Source organism: Pogona vitticeps, chromosome 2, assembly GCF_051106095.1.
Source record: "Pogona vitticeps strain Pit_001003342236 chromosome 2, PviZW2.1, whole genome shotgun sequence".
Classification (NCBI taxonomy): Eukaryota; Metazoa; Chordata; class Lepidosauria; order Squamata; family Agamidae; genus Pogona; species Pogona vitticeps.
This window is the reverse complement of record NC_135784.1, coordinates 58,763,667-58,786,166: the sequence shown is the minus strand read 5'-3', so window position 1 is coordinate 58,786,166 and position 22,500 is coordinate 58,763,667. Positions and strand designations below refer to the sequence as shown.

At 41.2% G+C, this 22,500-nt stretch overlaps 1 protein-coding gene across 8 annotated transcripts in view; it reads right to left on the bottom strand.

Moving 5' to 3' along the window:
• The window catches only part of GRIP2 (glutamate receptor interacting protein 2), a 557,587-nt gene that overhangs the window by 25,868 nt on the left and 509,219 nt on the right, over nt 1–22,500 (bottom strand). For all 8 annotated transcript variants that reach the window (XM_072989504.2, XM_072989505.2, XM_078385239.1 and 5 more), the window contains exons 13-18: nt 19,783–19,928; nt 18,346–18,426; nt 10,870–10,933; nt 8,648–8,793; nt 8,204–8,348; nt 1,928–2,067 (exon numbers count right to left, since the gene is read on the bottom strand). In XM_072989504.2, the coding sequence (XP_072845605.1) occupies nt 1,928–2,067; nt 8,204–8,348; nt 8,648–8,793; nt 10,870–10,933; nt 18,346–18,426; nt 19,783–19,928 (722 nt within the window). The remainder of the gene's footprint in view (nt 1–1,927; nt 2,068–8,203; nt 8,349–8,647; nt 8,794–10,869; nt 10,934–18,345; nt 18,427–19,782; nt 19,929–22,500) is intronic.

Here is a 22,500-nt window from a genome sequence, read left to right as displayed (position 1 = left end):
CGCTCATCTACGAGATGTCCTTCCCTCCTTGTTGTTTCAAAGAAACCTCCCACAGAAACCAACCCACACACTAATCCTACACAAGTTTGGCATTATTAAAATATCATAGCCAGAAAAAGGTATTTATTTTGTCATTTACTTTTAGACTCTAAGTATGTCCTTTTGGGCAGCGTGGAAAATAAAATATAAAATAAAATATAAAATATCAACAATAAAATAATAACTGCATCAAAATAATCATATTAGATTACCCCTCAACTACATAAAAAAGCACACATACATACAGTCATTGCCAAAAATATTGGCACCCTTGCAATTCTTTCAGAAAATGCAACCCCAGGGTTGTTGCAGTTGCAAATGTTTTGGTACTCACATGTTCATTTCTTTGGTTTGCCCTGAAACAAAACACACACACACACACACACACACACACAGAGAGAGAGAGAGAGAGAGAGAGAGAGAAGAAATGTCAAATCTGATACAATCCCACACAGAAACCTCAAAATGCACTGGCCAAAATTATTGGCACCCTTAACTTAATATGTGGTAACACCCCATTTGGAAAAAATAACCAAAATCCATTGCTTCCTGTAACCATGAATGAGTTTCTTACACCTCTCTATTGGAAATTTGAACCACTGTTCTTTTGCAAACTGCTCCAGGGCCTTCAGATTTGAAGGGTGCCTTCTCCCAACTGCTCTTTTGAGATCTCTCCACAGGTGTTCTATGAGATTCAGACCTGGACTCATTGTTGGCCATTTCAGAACTCGCTAGCACTTTGCTTGTAACCATTTCTGAGTGCTTTTTGAAGTGTGTTTCGGGTCATTGTCCTGCTGGAAGTCCCACGACCTCTGGTGGAGACGCAGCTTTCTGACACTGACCACTACGTTGCACCCCAGAATTCTTTTGTGATCATCAGATTTCATCATATCGTTCACACAGTCAAGGCATCCAGTGCCAGAAACAGCAAAGCAGACCCAAAACATCTTTGAACTTGCACCATGTTTGAATTTAGGGACTCTGTTCTTTTCTTTGAATGCTTCATTTCTTTTTAATGAGAAATGAGTGCATGATGTCCTTTACCAAAAAGCTCTACTTTTGTCTCATCTGTCCACAGTACGTTCTCCCAGAAGGATTGTGGCTTTGTCACATATGTTTTGGCATACTTCAGTCTTGCTTTGGTATGCCTTTGTGTCAGCAGTGGTGTCCTCCTGGGAAGCCATTCACGTCCAGGGAGTTTAACTACAGTGCCATGGGCTGTAAACATCTTGATGATATTGCACACAGTGGACACAGGAACATTAAGATCTCTGGAGATTGACCTGTAGCCTTGAGATCATTGATGTTTTTCCACATTTTTCTCTCTCAAATCCACAGACAGCTCTTTACAATTCATTCTTTTCTCCATGCTCAGTGTCACACACAACACAAAAGTTGAGCCAATTTTTCTCCATCTTAACTGGTTGCAAGTATGATTACTATACTGCACACCTCTTACCTGAGACAAGTGTGTCTAAATACAAATTAAAGGATTATCACATGCTTGAAAAGCAATTATTTCTTACAATTTAGATAGGGTGCCAATAATTTTGGCCAGTGCATTTTTGGGTTTCTGTGTGGGATTGCATCATTTGACTTTTCTACTATGTTTTTTTTTTGTGTTGTTTCAACGCAAACCAAAGAAATGAACATGTGAGTACCAAAACATTTGCAAGTGCAACAATTTTCAGAGAGAAAGGTTGCATTTTCTGACAGAATTGCAAGGCTGCCAATATTTTTGGCCATGACTGTAAATACGAGGAGTGTGGTGCCATACAAATAAGGCTCACTATTATTTGTATGTTATCTGTAGCAATATTGGCGCTGGTGCACTGGTTGCAACATGTATAGTTTAAAGCAGGAGACAGTAAAAAGAGCCAAAACTCACTTTCTGTTTGCTTCTTAATCTTCAGTGTTACCGTTTCTCCAGCCATTTGGAGAAGATGAATGGCTTCGCTCAGTGGCTTCCCCTTAAGGCTTACATTATTAATAGCTAATATCCGGTCTCCTACATGGATGGCCCCAGTTCTAAACCACAAATACAGAAAACTGCAGCTGTTATCCATGACAGTGATTTCATTTAAAAGCATAAAACCAGAACAAAATTAAGCTATTTCATCCTGTACTTCAAGATATTCACACTCAGAAAGACAATTCAATAAATTAGATTTAATTCTGTTTCAACATTTTATCTTGTTTCATGTTTCTATATATATAAATATATTTGTACTGATTAGTATATTAGTAATCTGTCTGTCTGTCTGTTTGTCTTCATACTAACAGCTGCCTTGAGTCCCCTTGAGTCCCATTTTTGTAATAAAGATGGGATATGAAAACCAATTAAAAATTAAGCAACAATTGCACATATGTCTACCTTACCATGTTAAACATGCTCAGTCTCATCTGATTCTAAAAGCTAAGCAGGATTGAGCTTGGTCAGTACTTGGATGGGAGACTACCAGGAACACCTGTATTCTCCCGGTAGTGATAAGAAATTGTGGAGATCTATTGTCGGTCAAAGGTGACACTATTGGGCTGTAACAACTCCCAGAATTCCTGACCAGCACAGTCGGTGGGGAAGGCTTCTGGGAGTTTTAATCCAAGAACATCCGGAGACCCAAGGTTGGGAACCACGGGTATTCATGGACCAACAGTCTGATTTCAGTGTCCTCATGACAGATTCTGCAGGACCAGGGTCCTCAGAAGATCCAGGCAGCCATTTGTTTCAATCCAGTGGTCTACTGTGACAACAGGATCTCTCCTAAATGCATGTGCTTGTGAAAACACTCCTACTTCAGTGATTCACAAGGGCTGGCCTGTTACTTTGTATGGAATCTGCACTTAAGCCTCCTTGTACACATCTTGAAACAAGTCAAAAGCCAACATCTGCACAAGACTTCTGAACATGAAAACAGATTTCATCCTTACTCTCCCAGTTCTTAGTCACTGCTGCACCCACTGTCATTTCATCTGATTTGCAGAGGTGGAAATGGCATGGAAGGTGATGATTGCCAAGGATGCGATAATGTTACACTTGGCATGGTATCTGGTGGATACCCATTAAAAAAAATTACATGGTTGCCCCAACCAAACAAATGGGCCCCGGGATCAAATGAGGCAGCAAAAGACTGATGTCAAAGAATGGTGGACAAAAGCATTGTTCAAAAGCAGTGACCAAGTGCTTATGTTGTCACACTTATCGGTCACACGCATGTCCAGTAAGGTAGTTATTTTTCCTGCCACTTCTTTGGCTTCACCAAACATGTTAATGTTGAAGGAAAGACTGAAGTTACAAATAACTCCTGACGATTTTTCCCTCCCCTATAGCTTTCCTATTTTGTTTAATAATTTTTTTCTTTTTTGTTAAGTAATATGGTTATATGTATTTTATTGTATTATTCTTATGTTGTTAGCCGCCTAGAGTGGTCCTCACACGACCAGATAGGCGGGATATAAATAAAATAAATAAATAAATAAATAATAAATAAATAAATACGTGATGCAATCCTGTACATAATCACTGCAGCAAATTGCTCTCACAAGGAATATGAAACAAACAGCCACAAAACATGCCATCCAGCGAGGATCGTATCAAATGTGTTTGTCAGGGCAGGCCCTCTTTTGTGTGGATGGGTTCTGTTTCACCTGGATTAGCTAGAATTTGGCCAGTCATATAAATGGACTGTGAACAACGGTGGAGCTGTACATTTACCTGGCTGTGTACTGAGTGCCGTTAAGATGCTTTGTACTGGGACTACAATAACAGGGTACTTTTGTATGACCTCAGGAAATAACTGGCTCCTTCTTCAGTATTTTATTAACCCATCACAAGCTTTGAGCCCAAAGAGTTGCATCCCAGTGGACACAAAAAGCAAATCATGTCATGTCATATATTTATTTCACAGTTACTGGATTAAGCTAACTACGGCTGTAACACACGAGATAAACTGAAGTTGCTGAGCAGGGTAATGGTGACTAAGAAGCTGGAAATCTCTGCTGCATGTATATTCTGTTTTTCTTCCAAGAAGCTCAGGGATACCTCTCCTCCCTGTTCCCAGTTTTATACTCACAGCAACCCTGTGGGTAAGTCAGACTGAGGGAGAGTCCAAGCTCACCTGTGAGCTTCAAGGTCAAAAACAGATTAGAACGAAGGTCTCCACAGTCTATGACTACACCAAGTCACGGAAGGGAAGAGAATAACGCTGGGTGAAGCTTAGCTTGTTTGCTATACTGACGGTCCACACACACTAGACAACAACAATAGAAAACTGCACACCCTCCCATTGCAGTTCTATGAGGTATGACTGAATCTGCTAACAATTCTCTTTGGGGCTTTCTTTATCTTTTATCGGCAGATTCTTGTCCTACATTTCCTTTCTGCTTCCTTTGGCAGGCAAATTAATTTTTGCCAACAACTCTCATAAATAAAAAAGTACAATCTATTTTCGGCTTCAGATAACAAAAGCATCACACACCGCTGTGCCAATCTTCCACATCTCGTTTGTTGCTAGTTAATTAGGATAGGATTCAGCTCCTTTCTTTGTGGAGCTTCTTTCTTTTTCTCCCCCCCTACTTTCTTCAATTCAATGCATTGATTTCCCAGCTATCCACCAGAGGTCAGTATAATATCAGTAAAAGGGGGGAAAAACAACAACTGTGGGACTGGCAATGTATTCAACCCAGTGCTAGGCCACAGTACTAGCTGGTTGTGGGTTCTATGATGATGCAGCATTCCTGGGAAGCAAGATGATTGCCTTCCTACTGAGATCAGTGCTCTTTGTTTCTTCCAAGAGTATGCCTATAAACAATACTATGACATCACTTTGGTCAAGGAATCCAGGAGATCTGGTAGTAAGGGTTTCTTTCCAATAAAAGACAACAGGTCCTCAGCTAGCTTGGAAAAGAAAGTACACCCTTCCCAGCAAAGAGGTAGGCTTCCCCTCACTCGGTCACCAATATTCCTCTTCCATCTTTCTAGATAATAAATCTAGCTTGTCTCCAACATATAATTTCTTGAAACCCTGAGGGTATTGTAGACCCTGACAGACTAGTGAAACACATCCTAACTCTGAGCCTGAAGTTTAGATCAGTTTCACAATCTGAAGTGGAGTTCTCCTGAGAAAACTAAGAATTTTTCAATTAACCTCCAATAACGTTTTACAGATTCATAAATTGAAGACTGTTTTTGTTTGCACTGGAAGAGAAGCAACAGACTGTCTGAATGTTTATTATGCAAATGTAAGAATTTTGGAGAATGTATCTCATGGAACGATGTTTCTCTCATTTCCAATGTGATGCGGCCATCTCATCTAGTCCTACCTTTTGAAACAAACAGGTGGCTCACAAATGGATACATGACTTTCAACTGGTAGATTAAATAAAATTTATGGATTCAAATTTTTTCCATCCACAAAACGTTACAGCTGATTCTCTACTGTCCAAAGTGTTTCTGACAGATTGTTGTTGTTTAGTCATTAAGTCATGTCCGACTCTTCATGATCCCATGGATCAGAGCGCGCCAGGCCCCTCCTGTCTTCCACTGCCTCCCGGAGTTGGGTCAAATTCGAACAGATACCTTACTTTTATTTCACAATAAAAATTCTTGATGTGTTAAATCAACCATTTTCATTCTGCCTCTTCCATCACTGGAGGAAAATGATTGATTATTGACATAATGTTACTTTGTTTTAACTTATTGCTACAATCACTATGCAACCTAACCATTAGCCACTATGGATGCTATAAGAGAAGGTTGTCTATTACTTATAACAAAATACTGCAAATGAAGATCTCTGCAGATAAGGACCTCATCTACAGAATAATTTACCTCCAACCTCAGATTCAGTACTATCCACAGCTGGATGGAGAATATATCTTTGAATTCTGGAGGAAAGCTGTTCCTCAGAGCTAAGCACAGCTTTAATAGTCATCATGAGCCTCAGGCAGGATAGTTTGATGTACGAGAATGACAACAGGCATTTTGGATGCTTCAGTCCCAAGTACATTCATAAAGACTACACATCTCCCAAGGATACTTCAAAATGAATATCATAAATTGTCAAAGTTGAGCCAATGCTTATCAAAAGATGTTTTTTTCTTGAGAAAATTGTTAGGATTTTTTCTTCTTTCACCCTTTTAGGAAGAAAGGGACACCTATAGCAGAATGTTCAAATTTCAATGTATCTCCAAATTTCAATGTATCATTTGGGCCCAGCTCTTATGACTGTTGTTTTGCTAGCTAAAGAGTTATTTGAGTTCTAGAGGTGGCAGGCCAGAATAACAAACAAGACCCTGCTCTGGATCTTCTTTGATATCAAATTTTATTTGTTCAGATTTACTGGGCTTTTAAAATTGTGTTTTAGTTATTATTATAAAAAGTGTTTCTGTTTGATGACTGGAGTTTTTTGGTTTTTACAAAGAAAGGATATGCATCTCGCAAATGAATAACTTGGCTCAAAACATCTATCCATTTGTTCTTTTCAGATACTGTCATCCTGGGCATGGTTACACTATTGAAAGAAAATGGGTGACAGATCAGGTTTTTTTGAATTCGGTTTGAATTCAAATGGCAATCACAAGGTATTTGGATCAATATGTGTGTCCTCTTGGGAAGATTTTTAGTCCATTTTTAAACCGTGTTGAATATTGGGGAGCTACACTTGCTTTCAGAATCAGTCCATTTTTGGCTTTGGCCTGTCCCCACCTGCCCTTGAGCAGCCTGACTCCCACAGCCATTAGCCAGTGCTGATGTGCTGTTACCGTATTTTTAACTTTATAACACGCCCCTGTTTATAAGATGCCCCCCCAATTTTCTAACCCCCAAATTAAGAAAACGTAGTTTTGAGGATTCAGCCTCTGAACTCAGAACGTCGGCCATTTTGTCTCTGTTGAATCTTGAGCCTACAAGCTCCACCTCCAAGGAGGTGTGTTCCAATTGGCTTGTTCAGGGTCAGCTGACGTCAGTTCCATAAGGCTCCTGACTGGAAGAAGCTAAGTCTCCCGACTGTAGGAAATTCAGCCTTGTGGCTGAAGAGAGTTTGTTTACAGAGGCAAGATATTTGCCGTTTTGTTCTCTTCTCAGCTATCTCAGCTTTCTCAGCTTATTTCCGTGTAAAAGACGCCCCTCAATTTTTAGGATAATGATTTTAGGAAAAAGTAGCATCTTATAAATGGAAAAAAAATGGTAGTTTAATTGTTTTGGCAATCTGGTTTAGTGCTAGTACAGAATGACAGATAGGAAAAAAAATTAAACAGAGTTTTCCCTCCAACCTGACACACGTGCTCAAACACAGACAGACTAGGCTTGCAAAAGGAGCAACACACACACACATGGACAGTGAAGAGAAAGGAGCACAGAAGGCACATCAGTGAGTGGCAAACCCCACAGGCACAATTTACACTGACATAGGGTTCACATATACAAAAATGATTGAAATATATGCAAGAATGATTTCGCAAGTGATTTACAGTGGGGTCTTGACTTGAGAACTTAATCCGTATTGGAAGGCGGTTCTCAAGTCAAAAAGTCTGTAGGTCAAGTCTCCATTGACCTACAGTGCATTGAAAACCGATTAATCCCGTAACAGGCCGTTTTTGTTCCATTTTGGTTTTTTTCTGGTCTGTAAGTCAATTCTCAGGTTGCAAGTCAAACCTAAATTTTGCGGCCAGAGAAGTCTGTAACTCAAAAAGTCTGTAAGTCAAGCTGTCTGTAAGTCAAGGGTCCACTGTAAAATACACATACTAAACCTGAATCAAATGGAGTTTTTTCCCCCCACATGTAACCATGTTCCCTGACAGGTTCTCTTGCTTGGGGAGGCACTCTTACAAAAATCAACTCAGATTTATATCCATGCATATAATACTTTAATCAAAGAAGCTGTGTATTCAGAGGAAGTTTTACTTTCCCCCGCAAGGAACATAAAATTATTTTTTTCATGTTAGAAGGAACAAATTGAAAAACTGTACGTCTCAAGACTGTGTGCCACAACTGGGTCTATCGCTCTGTGTGTGTTTGCACAACAAATTGGTAATGCAGAAAGACTTGTCTTGCCCCTTCACACATGTAATACAGATAATTTGCTGGAAAACAAACAGGTACATTTTTGGGGGGGTTTGTGCCCGTATTACCTGAGATCTGCCCATCAGGATGCAAACTGTGACTCACCTTTCTGCTAGGCCTCGTTTTGTTAAGCCTGAAATGACAATGGGGTCAAAAGGCTCCTCTGTCCCTGAAATAGTTATTCCCAGGGGTCCACCATATCTTTTCAGTTCCACTGTATAGATGATAGCACCAGTTGTTTCCTGTTCATCTGTCAGGGGTAAAAAAAAAAAGAGGATATTGAACAACAACTTTAGAAATCATCTAGGCAGGCATCAAAGCAGAGACCATTTCCCAGCCAATGGCTAAGCAGCTTTTCACCCTTTCCATCTCTTTGTGGGAACCTGTGTGCACAAAGGTCTACACTTAAGATTGTAGGTGAGCCCATGCACATAGTATGGAGATGCTAATAAAGTAAATCATACTCCTCAATGTATCTGTCAAATCTGTCATTGATGGAGAATGCTATTAGAGAGGGCTGATAACAACACCCATTCAGTATTTTTGTACCAGAATTATCTTCATCCTTCCTGATCTTCAATTTAACGAGTTCTTCACACTGCTTTAAAATCTGCACTGCGTCCTCCATTGAGCAGTTGTCGAGTCGGATATTATCAATGGCTAACAGCTTGTCTCCAGGTTCTAAAGTGCCTGTCCTGCATACAAAAGAAAAACAATCCTGTGTTTAACACAGCCCAGAGAGTAGGAGAATATCTTATTTTCAAGAGCATTTTTGTGTGTGCAGTAGGACGATTTTTCTTGAATGGGAGAGCTATTCCAGCATGAAGACAGAAGGCACAAGTCAGAGGATAAATCAAAAGAGACTCAAATAATAAAAAGCCACCCTGAGACTGTACCTCATATTCAGTGGACATCCCCGTGAGTTCCCAGTAGCTACTCCCCAACTGCTGAAAAGTTTCAACATGTTTTGTATTGTTTCAGAACCAGTATTTTAAACAAATTGGAACATGCTAGAATTTCACATCATGGTATGGCCTCTAATTAGACATAAAAGGGAAGGTTGGTAGTGCCAACAATACAGTTGTACTTGTATCCAAAAATCCAAAATACCACAAGAAACGGGGTTAATGCTCACATAGTCAAGGTTGGATGTTTCTCTTTTCTCATAAGATATAATCGATAGCAGCAATCGCACTAGTATCAGTTTAAATATTGCTTCAGAAATGCATATAGTATTTGTTCTGGTTATGTGCCATCGATTTGCTTTCCACCTACAGCAACCATGTTTATTTATGACCTCCATAAGACTCTGTCATTAACAGCCCAGCTCACGCACTGCAAACTAAAGGTTGTGGTTCCATTGTTGGGTCAATCCAGTTCATGTTAGATCTTTCTCTTTCCCTGCTTTCTTTCCCTACTTTTCCTAGCATTATTGACTTTTTAGTAAATTTTATCTTTTCCTGAAACATCCAAAGTATAACAGACTCAGTTTAGTACAGTGGTGCCTCACTTGACGATGTTAATTTGTTCCAGCGAAGTCGCTGTAGAGCAAAAATATCGTCAAACGAAACAAAAAACCACATTGAAATGCATTGAAAACCGGTTCAGGCAGCCATTTCGGTGCCTGTAAAGCAAGGAATCCATCCCAGAAAAGAGCGGGGGGGGGCATTTTCTTCACCTGGTGGCCATTTTGAAACCCAACAACCAGCTGTTTGCTGACTGTCGTAAAGCGAAAATTGGGTCCTGAAGCAGGGAACCGATCATCGTTAAATGAAAAAACTCAATTTAAAACATCGTTTTGTGATCGTAAAAGTGATCGCAAAAACCTAATCGTATAGCGATTTCCTCGTTAAGCGAGGCACGACTGTAATCTGGTTTCCAAGCTGAGTCAATCATACTCTGAACAATGTTCAATGTTGATTTGATCTGGAATCCACTTATTTTTCTGATGGTTTGTGATATCTGTTCAATTTATATGCAGAACACAAAATATGAAAAGTTGGGCTAGATTCAAATGTAGGAGTGAAAATTTGTCAAAGAAACCATAATAATTTAAGATCTGCAGATCCATCTTCTTACAAATCAATAATCTATTAAACTGAATACTGCTCCTTTAAGATGTACTTCTATAAAGATATAAGGACATCTTACAGCTTCTAGACCAGAGGTCCCCAACCCCTGGTCTGTAGCATGAGCTGGACCAGGCTGTCGAGACAGACCTCCTTCCCCCCCTGCACACACTCACCCCCCACATAGCCCGTTTGTGGCTGTGCGTGCTCCAGCACGCCCATGTGAGCCCCATGCCACCGTTTGCACACAAGCGAGTGCCTAGACAAGCGTGCATGCTTGTTCGCACATGCGCACAAGTGCAGGGGGTGCCCCACCTTCCCCAGCCAGTCTGCGGACCAAAAACAGTTGAGGACCGCTATAGACCACATACGCAAAACAACTGTTGCTACAAAATCGTATCCGCATTTTGCAAAGGACAAGAATACACACACATCTGTGAACTTCAAGAAAAGGAGGCAAATCTGGTGATAGATTTGGGAAAGAACCTTGCCACTCAGCTTAGAAGCTGCTTCAAGTTGGATAGCATTGACTTAGATGGCACAGTGGTTTGAACCAAGGCATGACGGCTTCCCATGTACCATATGGGTTCAGCCACATCCCAGAATCTAATAACCCTCCAAAACAAGAGGGTTTGTGAGCAGTAAGCTCATTTCTACATGCTTAGGATGGACCCCACACAGGAAATCACACACTTCACTCACCTGTGTGCTACACTCCCCTTCTTGATGTCAGAGATAATTAAAGGCTCGCCAGACTTTCTGCTTGCTGTTTCAAAAGAGAAATGGGCAGTTTAAACTCAGTCCAAGCTTCTAGATTGTATAAGATAATATTTGGCATTATGCTACACATACCTTACAAAATACAAAGCATTAGGTTATTCCTGCTTTTGCAACTTGCAATTTAATGAAAAACTGTAAATAAAAACTGCTAATGTTCCATCTAACATTTATGAAGCACAGGCATTTCACAGACATTACAAACACTGTAATAATTGCACATATTTGCATCACATACCCGCCCCGTGAGGAAAAGTTCTGGACTTTTGTTGTATCACATTCTTTCTTATTTTTTCTAAAGCAGACTAACACGGCTATTCCGTCAAATGCCAAAACACAGCTCTGAGTATTTCACAGATCAGCGGTCAGAATCCTGTTAGCTGCACCTCTCAGCGTAAGTTATCCGTGTAAATCTTAGTGGTGTATTGCCACAAGTTAAGAAGACCATGTAGGCATTTTTATTGTGCACTGGATCATGTGATTCAGCACATTCAACAACAAATACCTTTGTTGACTTCTTAAACTCCGGCAATTCACTACTAAGATTCATACCAACTGAATTAACTTATTAATTAAATTAAATTTATATACTGTCTCATTGTGAAATGGGCAATTCTAGGGGGTTTACAATATAATAAAATAAGCAAACATAGAACAATAAACTTATAAACAGTCGAAGAAATACAAACAAATGGCTTCAAAAGGCATCTGTGTGACAGCGGGAGATGGAGCATGAAGTCAAGCAGGGCCATTGTGGAAAGTCACCAATGACAGTGTAAATAGGTGATAGGATTTTGGCCTCCAAGTCTTACAGAGATGTGGAGGAGATGAAAGGTGGCCAGAAAAAATAATTTGGGGAAGCAAAAAGGATGGCGAAGGTCATTCCAGGAGGAGAGCAGGGATTCAGTCCAGCCACACCAGTCCAATGATGGAGATCAGAACTGCGGCCAGCTCCTAGCAAAATAGCTTTCCTAGCAGTGATAAAGATGGTATCGTTGAAGGGCATTTTTGACCATCCTATTACTGCTTCTCTGCTACGGCCCCTACATTTGTCCCAATTACCTTTTCCCAGTAAAAGTGGCTACAAACTCAAGAAGTGTGTGAGGGAAATGTTATCTTTCAATGACACAAGTGACTGCTGCATGAGGCAACCCACTTATTACTATCAAGGGAGGAAGAAACTCAAAGAAAGATACCATCATGGCAGAAATTAAGAATTCTCTTGAGAACTTCTGTCTGTGAAACAATCTGAATTACCCTTTTCAAATATGCTTAATGATATTTAATTTAGACGTAATAGCATACATGTAGGAAACTACTTTGCATATTGATAATTAAACAGTTTCCAGATCAGAAGTCAACAAAACTGGCAAACAATTCAATGAACCTTAAAATGATCACATGTAATTAGCATGGTTCACAATAACAAGATTAATAATTTTAAACAAGGGACACCCTTCTTTAGAAAAGGCTGGATAAAATTAGCCCAGTATGGTGCTCAGTGTTTTGTAATACTTCTCCCAAAATGCCAAAGATGTGAGCTAATTTGGAGAAGGAAGGACTGCTTAGGAGTCAATTACTACTCAATTAACCCTAAGAGATCTTATTAGCCAAATTAATTTCTCTTTGGCAAACTACTGCCTTTGCTATTCACTCAGGTTTTCTTCCAGCTGGCTTTCACTTAATTCAGCCCTGAGATATGTATCTTGTTGTTTTGCTTTTATTATCTTGTCCTTTATATCAGAGACTTCCTGTAGATCTTCCTTCTGTTCTTCTAAAGGTTTCTTCATGCCTGCTTGAACAGGTGGTGATGGTGGAAAAGGGAACACAGAGGAATCCAAAAGGACCACGTTGTGGCAGGATGTGCCAGAGTAAAAGCCAGGGTGGATGCCATAGCCTTTATTTACTTAATAAATGACTGAATACGAGTGCTCATGCTTATTAAGAAAACAGGACCATTAATTATCAGCAAAGTACTCACTGCTAAAAATAATCACAGATGAGGAGTTTAACAGCTATAAAAAGGACTGCAGCATCAGTATTGTACCTTCCACTGTAGTAGGTAACATGGCAACTATTGCTCCTGATGTGTATCCCTTTTGAATCCTATAACTGCCCCTCCTTCCCAGTCTGCTGTGTGAAATACCAGAAGGCTCACTACTACCTACAATTGGTAAGTAACAAACATCACAACTAAGAAGAACCAGAAAACCCACAGTTGCAACATTGAAGGATTCACAGAACATGGAACTATGACCAAGTGGTCACATCTGGACCGGCCTCCTTCAAACTATGAGGCTTATGTCCTCAATAGCAGCCTGAGATGTGGCAGGATAATAACCATTCCTTGCCTGTGCCACTCCCTCTCTCTCCTTGCACACCTATCTCACTCTCCTCCAAGCTCATTCACTTCTATACTTTCTCTTATTTTCTCCTGGTCTCCCCTTCCTGCATACAGGGGTATAGTAATAAATCTGGAAGCGCAAGTGCTCAGCAGGACGGTCTCCACAGCCAACTCTCCAGCCATAAGGGAATTCCAAAAACACATCCAGCCAGATCAGTCCACATCAACAAATGATGAACATGCTTTTTTAAAAACCTAATGGCTCTTAAGGTTCAAAACAATCCTCAAATACTTTGCATTACAACAGGGACAGCATGCAACAATGTGCTACTTCTGAGGAAGTCAATTTCTCAGCAACTGTGAGGAAGATAGTGTGAGCAGTGGCATAGCATGGGGGGGCAGCACTCGGGGCAAGGCAAGTATTGAAGGAACATGATAGCTCCGTGATGCAATACATGGGCAAGGGGTGGAGGAAGCCCCTGGGGTGGTGCCACAAAGCGGTCACGGAGCTACTTGAGGTCCATGCTGGCAGAGGTGGTGGGCCCAGCACCCCTGGTGGCTCAGAGTGCTGGGAGGGGGGAGAGGAATGTGTAGAGCAGAATGTGGCCCGCACAGCCCTAAGATTTTAATAACCCCCACGCTATGTTACTGCTTTGCACCCCCTAAGTGTTTTGTGGCTGGGGCAACTGCCCTTGTGTCCCCCCACGCTACACCACTGATGGTGAGAACTGCAACTAGACAACGCAGACGTTTGAAGGGTATGGCAGTTGACGCCATTGACCCTGCCACTCAAAAAGTCTTAGGTTTCAACTCTACAAGCCCTGACTCCATTACATCACTGCCCACTACTCTACCTCTTTCCCTGTTGCCTGCTGTCTCCACAGAACCAGTCAGGCCTCGAATGCCAAGAGCACAGGCAGTCTCTCAAGGCACCCCTTGAGTTGGCTCCAGACTATCTAGTGGTGGAAAGGGTCCTAATAAGGTTAGAGAACAGCATGTTTTACTACTCAGGCACTCCATCACACAAAGTGAAACCACATATACACAGAACTGATCATCCATAACGTATAGAACATAAATGTCAGGAATTAGATCCATTTATTTTTGTTCCCCAAAATTTCACTGAGGCCAGGTATTTTAGAATTTACATATTCTCTGGGAGAAAGTACTGGAGTAATCTCAGGAGTGCACAAACTCTCATGCAACCCATTATTTTCAGACATGTTATTATTCCTATTTGACATGTTGTAACATCTTTTTATACAAAACTGTTCTACAGATCAGTAAGTAGTCATGTTGGAAATAAATAGTTCTCAAATGAATTTTTTTGTGGAATTATTTCACAGTTCCCCCACCATTCCTGGATAGGAGATTCCTCTTTCTTTCACTGTTTGTATGGCAGCTAACTGGAGAGCAAGATCTTGCCCTTACCAATAACTGGATGAATGGGCCTCACCGCTTATTTTCATTCCCTTGACTGGTCTTCTAACCACCTCAGGACTGACCATAGTGTTTAACTGTAGACAAACATTTGTCCTGCTGTTTGGTGCATTACGGGGGCAGATTGGTTTGTGCCAAATGTCATATCACTGTATCACCCCCCAGACCTCAAGTGACCCTTTTTGGACTGCATCCATCCACACTAAAAGGGCCAGTAAGCCCTGAGTAGACCAGCTTCTGGGAGTCCTGAAAGAAGAAAGGGTTCAGCATTGAAACAGAGCATTTTGCAAAACAACCAGAGAGAAGAGAGTGGTGCTCTTTTTTATTTCTCCAGAGTCATGCTGGTTTCACAGGCTCTATAGGAACTAGGGTTTCTTCCTTATGGCATGACGGATGAAGTGTCTCCAAACACATGTCCACTTGTATTTTTAATAGGATGCATAATGACAACAGACTGGGAAATTACTCCCCTCGGAGGAGTTTGAGCACATAATTCACATGCACCAGCGATTCTGCCAGTTATAAAACACCTTCCAATATTGATTGAGACAAAACACCATTTAGGAAATGTGTAATTAAACAAAGCCTAGCAAAGCCACATCTCAGAAAGGAAGTATTTGTAACAACTGAAAGAACAGTTAAAAATGAATCCAAGAATAGCTGAGTGAAGACGAACACAAATACACATAAGACAAGTCTGAATTACAACAGAAGAGCAGGATAAAAGTGCTGCTGCTGCTGCAACTACTATTACAACTGTAATACTTCTCCACTAAGTTAAAGGAAAGGGATGACAAGGAATAAGGAAGGTATTCATACAAAGCTATATATTTGCTCTCTAAATATTTGCATCCTGGCAGATAAATGACCAATTCATACATTAATTTTTGAAGGCAGAAAAAAAAAAAAGTAAAATCGCACAATCACAGATGAAAAGGCAATTATTTCCAGCCACCCCTATGCCCCCAAAGAAGCAGGAAACTCACTGCTGAATCACCCCTGACAGATGGTCACCCAACCTCTGTTTAAAACCTTTCAGTGAAATAGGATCCACCAACCTGCTTTTTGCTGCTTCTTAACCAAGGGCCATTTCCTCTTTCTCTTGCACTACCTCCCTCTGTTCAGAGCTCCCTCTCCTGGTTCAGGAGTTGAATAGGGTCTCTTGAGGTCCATATGCCATGTCCATGTGAAAATCACACCTCTCTCTGACCCCAAGTGACCTTATTTAGCTTGCACCTGCCCACTACAAAAAAGCTCATCTGATCACACCTTAAATTGGAGGGAAGAAAGGCTTTTTGGTTCATGCTATTGTTAAACCACTGAATGTCAGGGAAGTCTTACTTGGGCATAAGTAAGGTAGAGAAATGCATGTAAGAGGCAACCATTTCCTACATCTCAATATCCCTTGCTTGCTCCTTCCTCCTCCCAGTCTTGGCAAACACTTCCAAAGGTTCTATTAATGTCCACTTCAATGTGAGCAGAACCATTCCCATGACTACAGAAACTATTTCTAAGAGTGCCCAATCGCCCAGGCCTGGATGAATGTCAACAGAAGTCCACTTCAGAGCTCTTTCCTCCCCACTGGGAAACAACAGGGATGCTGGGGGGGGGGGGGGCGTAGCCGAGGCACACAGCCCCACGCCCCTTGAATGTATCTGCATAATATCCAAATAGGGCTCTTGCCTCTCAACTGCAAGTCGTTCAGTGGTGTGGTAGGTCCCACTCTTGCAGCAGAGTCTACTGCAGGAATATGTCCGATGATCGGAGGAAAACTTTCTTGCATCAAAAGGAAAATGTATGCATTAACTTTGATTCATTAACCGAGTTCAAATACTTTTATATAAATTATACTGTCCATTGGTGGTCACTAATAATTCTTGAACAAAATTATGTCTTGCAGGATATAAGTTGCCTTGATTCCTTTTGCTGGAAGAAAGATGGGCTAGAAATCAAGTACTGTAAGTGGGTAAATGAATGAATGCATAAATATTAATTAATTAATTAAAATAGCAGTCCCAAACAATTTTTAGGGTTAGTATTTTTTTTATCTATTCCTAGGTTTAGCAGCAATTTCAGTTGTCTGAGAAATGACTCTCTGTATAGACCAAATAGCATATCTGTACACAAGATGTAGGGTGTGGTGGGTTAAACCGCAAAGCCTCTGGGCTGCAAGGTCAAAAGATCAGCAGTTCGAATCTATGGGACAGAGTGAGCTCCCGTTGCTTGTCTCAGCTCCTTCCAACCTAGCAGTTTGAAAGTATATAAAAATGCAAGTAGATAAATAGGTACCACCGCGGTGGGAAGGTAATGGCGTTCCGTGACTAGTCACTCTGGCCACATGACCATGGAAACTGTCTACTGACAAGCACTGGTTCCATGGCTTGGAAATGGGGATGAGCACCGCGCCCTAGAGTCGGACACAACTGGACAAATTGTCAAGGGGAACCTTTACCTTTTTTACACAGGAGGTGGGCATCAATTTGTTTGAGGAGACATGAAGAAAAACCATTTTCCTTTTGGGGAGAGGGACAGTGAATAGTTAGAAACACAGAACCCAAAAAGGTGTGACATTGCTTAGTCACTACAGAATACCAACAGGGGTGAAAGAGATATAAAATCAAACAGGAGGGAGAATAGAAAAGAAAGCGGTATAGGAGAAGGTGGCCAACTGATTGGAACACTGAACAGGAGCACTTCACACTGCAACATTTTGTTACAGGTATCACTTGCCACATATTATATCCACTAATCGAGAAAATACTATTTCTCATGTCCTGTGATGATCTCGGCAAGTCTACACTTAAATATCACCAGTAGTTTTATTTTCATTAGCCACAGCATTAATTCTTCTTTTTCTTGTACACTTTGTAATTGTAAATGTCATATCCACAAGAGCCCCATAAAAACTGCTACTAGTGGTTCTGTTTTACAACCAGTCAAGAGACTAGTAATATATATCCATTTAGCATTTTTATGTACATTCCTTTGGAATCTGAATGTCAAATAAGAGTCGCTAAATACAGCTAAAGCATCCCTGATGATAGTTCATAGCAAGATACATGCCTTGGTTGGCTGAAGACTATGACATTTGGATGAAAACTAAAACCTGAATTTGTGGGATTTAATCAAATTATATATTTGAGATAACCAGTTTATAATCAGAAGGCTCATGATGCTGCCAGACAGATCACTACACATCAAAAGATATTACACAGCTCTTCCATCTTGGAGGATCCCAAGTGAGGATAATCTGGATATTCACGGTGGAAGGAGGGAAGCACCCTAAGTTTCTAACAAACAAAGCAAGCACAGTAGCAGCCATTATATTCAGAGAAATTACGTACTTGATGTCATCAATTTTAAGTAGGGTGCTTTTAAGACAGCAGCTGCCGAGGTGTATCAGGAAGACCAGTCAATAGTATCCAGGGTTGCCACAAACATTTCCTCTCAGAATAGAGGCAATGTGCTCCAAGAATACAGGGAAAAAAAAAGATGCCTGAAGATTTATCTGCTACTTGCCTCTTTCCTGATACATAACATTATCCCAGATAAGCTGGTTTTAGATTATGACTCCAGTGTGTGTGTGTGTATTGGAGAGAGAGAGTAGTAATACTTACAGCTGATAGTAATCCCCAGCTCCACACCTCTTTTCTTAGGTAACTTCACATGAAAAGTACCACTGCTAGGAATGACAGATTCTACAAAACAAAGAAATCAAATTGGTCACAGGAATCACATAGAGAAGATGCACTTTTGCTTTGCTAGCTTGTGCTCCAAAGTTCCCACATATTTCCCCCCCCCCGAAGATTTATGAAAACAAACTATGACCATTCAATGTATAAGTGCAACTTTATGGATTTTAGCTCACATGTAAAGATGCCTGATGCAGAGGCCGTAATGTCTGTGAACCTCTTCCTACTGAGTGTTATCCTGGTTTTGCACTTTTTTCTTTAACCGTAATCACTACTGTAGTTGTTCCAGGTAATTGCTTTATCCTATCAATAATATGACATTATTTGCATATCTTCACCGCAGCAAATATGACTGTCACCCCCTTTCCCAAATTCATCTCCTGTTAAACAAAACCTCATGTTCTGACTTTAATTAATGAACTAACAACATCTATTAAATATTATAAAAATGTAAAAATGACATCATTTCAGTGCAGTGACCAGCAATATAGAATGGCTACAATTCACAACTGCAATTATAACTAGCACCTGCTCATAATTGTTGCATAGATCTCTGATGTGCAGGTATATATGTGACACCTGTCTATGAATTAGCTGTATATAAGTGAACATTCAGTGTGGCTTTATGCCAGGAGAAAGAAAGAAAGGGAGGGAGTGAGTGAGTTCATAACTAACTTTATTCCAGGGAGAAACTGTGGATGAATTATTTTTCTCCCCTTCAAAGGGGAAATTTAACAGGTTTTAGGGTTTGGCAGATTCTAAAACAGAGAGAAAATCCAGATACAATGGATTTAGAAATGTTCAGCCTAGCTGCATTTTTATTTTATTTTTTCATGTTTACAACTTTCGAAGCAGATGCCTGGCAATTATTTGACAACCACAGTTAACATGGAGTGGCAAACAAGTTGAGAGAATGTGGATAAGGGAAATGCAGCATGGCAAGTCACAGTGCCAAACAGAATGGGTGAGACAATACATTTGCCAGGTTAAAGCTTTACTGTACTAGCTACTTTCATTTTTTTATTATGAGCAGATGGGACTTTATGGTGGATGACCAGTTGTCTCCCCATAATCACAACCAGGATGCAGAAGTATTAGGAGAGGGGACACAGCTCATTGGCAAAGCATATGCCTTATTATTGAGCTAAGTCCCCTCTGGTAATGCAGTTCTGTCACAGTTACTTCTTTCTAATTGGTGTCTTTGAGCTTTCACTAGACTGTCCAAAGTGTACGTTGAAATGCTGGGAGAAAGCCACTGACTCTATCTTCACAAATATACATGGAATTGCCAAGAAATTCTGGAAATCAAAGCCCTGAAAAAAAGTGGAATTGGAGATTATAGCTAAATAATAATTTCCATACCTGCCACATCAAATTCAATCTCCAGCACAACCTTGTTAGTAAGAGCTGCATCCCGCAAAAGCTGATTGGCTTCTTCCATTGTCCCATCTTCTGTTGCAATGCTGTTGATGGAAAGCACTCTGTCTCCAACTTGAAGGAGGCCACACCTGCAGTTCAAAATGATGAAGAGGGGGGGGGACAGATCAGGAATGGTGAGCACCTAAACACGATGACATTCCTTCTCCAAATAAATCTTTCCTTAGCAAAGTGGTGGAAAGGGTGGGGGCAGACCAGCTTCAGACGCTTCTGGATGAAACCAATGCCCTGGACCCATTTCAGTCGGGCTTCAAGAAGCACTATGGTACGGAAACAGCACTGGTCGCACTGGCTGGATGACCTGTTGAGGGAGGCCGATGGGGGCAATATGTCCTTCTTGGTCCTCCTTGACATCTCAGCCACCTTCGACCACGGTATCCTCCTGGGGAGGCTCTCTGAGCAGGGAACCAGTGGCCTGGTGCTTGCCTGGCTCTGATCCTTCTTGGAGGACTGTCCCCAGAGAGTACAGCTTGGCGAGAATGTTTCAGCCCCATGGAGCCTCAATTGTGGGGTTCTGCAGGGGTCAATCATCTCTCTAATGCTGTTTAATATCTACATGAGGCCGCTGGGTAGGGTCATCAGGAGGTGTGGGGCATCATGTCATCAGTATGCTGATGACACTCAGCTCTACATCTCCTTCTCATCTACTTCAATGGATGCCGTTCCGTCCCTCCAGCGCTGCCTGGAGACTGTACTGAAATGGATGCAGTTGAATGGGTTCAGGCTGAACCCGGACAAGACGGAGATCTTGAGGGTGGGCAATCCTTCCATCAGCAGTTTGGGTGATTCCCTTTCTTTTGGGGGGATGACCCTCACCGCAAAGAGCGAGGTTCGCAGCTTGGGGATACATCTGGACCCGGCGTTTACCATGGAAACCATGTGGCCTGTTCCGCCTATTTTCATCTATGGCGGATTGCCCAGCTGTGACCATATCTTGATGGGGGGCCCTCACTACTCTTGTCCATGCGCTTGTAATCTTGAGGTTAGACCATTGTAACACACTCTACGTGGGGCTGCCTTTGAGATTGATGCCGAAACTCCAAATGGTGCAAAATGCGGCAGCCAGGCTTCTTAGTGGGGTGAGAAAATATCAGCATATCTCCCCCACCCTGGCTGTTTTGCACTGGTTGCCCATTTGTTTCCGCATTGATTTCAAAGTATTAATGATGACGTATAAAGCCCTAAATGGTTTGGGACCTCGATACCTGGCAGATCACCTTCTCCCACCCAGGTCTACCCAAATCTCTCAACAAAGCCAGCAGGGAGAGCTGAGGGGCCTTACACTGAGAGAGGCCCGGAAGGAAAGAACAAGAAACCGGGCCTTCTCGGCAGTGGCCCCTCAGTTATGGAATACCCTCCCAATGGAAATCCATCTGGCTACCTCACTAGGCATTTTGAAAAGCCATTTAAAAACTTGGGTCTTTAGGCAGGCCTTCCCTCCAGTCAATTAACTGATTTTCTGTTTCTTTAACTATCCCATCTTAACAATGTATATAGACATTAGTTAGTAGGTTTTTTATTATGTATGCTATATTGTTGTGTTTTATTATTCATGTAAGCTGCCCTGAGTAGACTTTGTCTAGGGGGGGCTGGGTATAAGTTCAATAAAAGTAAAGTCAATCAGAGGAGCAATATTGGTGGACAACCCAGATTAATAGTGTACAGTTCTGAGGCACTGAAACTGATAGCAAAATCCATGCATAGTAGCATATGATCATGCCAACAGGTTCTATGAAATGTCCAGATAAGTTCATTACTTATAATTCTTATGAAAATGGTTTTAATTTTAAATAAAATATCTTTCTTCTACCTACAAAAAGCCTTCACAATCAGGGATGCATGATAGGTTGAGAAAATTGATCGCCATCTTTTCTTTGATACCATGTCTAATGCCACAGAAGTCACATTAGCCATGCCTGAGCCCAACTGATGTACAGCTTAATAACACTACAAAGCCCTTATTATAAGAGTGAGATTCCAAGATTCAACTCAGTGGGTTCACTTCAGTGTCTCAGAAAACCAAGTAATCACTTATCCCTTGTAATTTCCCTTTCTGAAGACAAACACGCGAGTGCTGCTTAACACTGCTGAAAAGCCTATATTATTATAAACCCTGCTCCCAATATAGTCTTGACTGGCACTTGTTACAAAGCAACAACCTCCGTGGGTCCTATGCTTTGCAATGGATGGAACTAAAGAAAGGAAAACACACTCAGTGCTACAAAGAAGCAAGGAGAGGTAAAGCAACAGAGATTCAAGTAATCCTAGCAGAAAGAGCTGGCCAAGAAGGATCAGAATATGGTGCGCAGTAATAATCTAGGGACAAAGAGCAGAAAAGATACGTACAGGACAACTTGAAAGGAAACAAATGTTTACAACAGTTAGCTTGGGGAGGCTTCTCCATGCAGCCATGAGAAGCCATAATCCCAGGCACGGAGAATGAGGACATCTCTCTTGCCCCTTGATCCTCCAGCCATGATTCAAAGTGTGTGGGGGGGAACTATTTCCAGATTTTGCCTGAAAAGTCTGCAATACCTAAGATTTACTCTACCACATCATAACTTTCCGGGATCTATGTTGGAAAAAAAAGGCAGGTACCCATTTGTTGCATGACAACAAGATATATTTTCTCAAAGAGGTGTT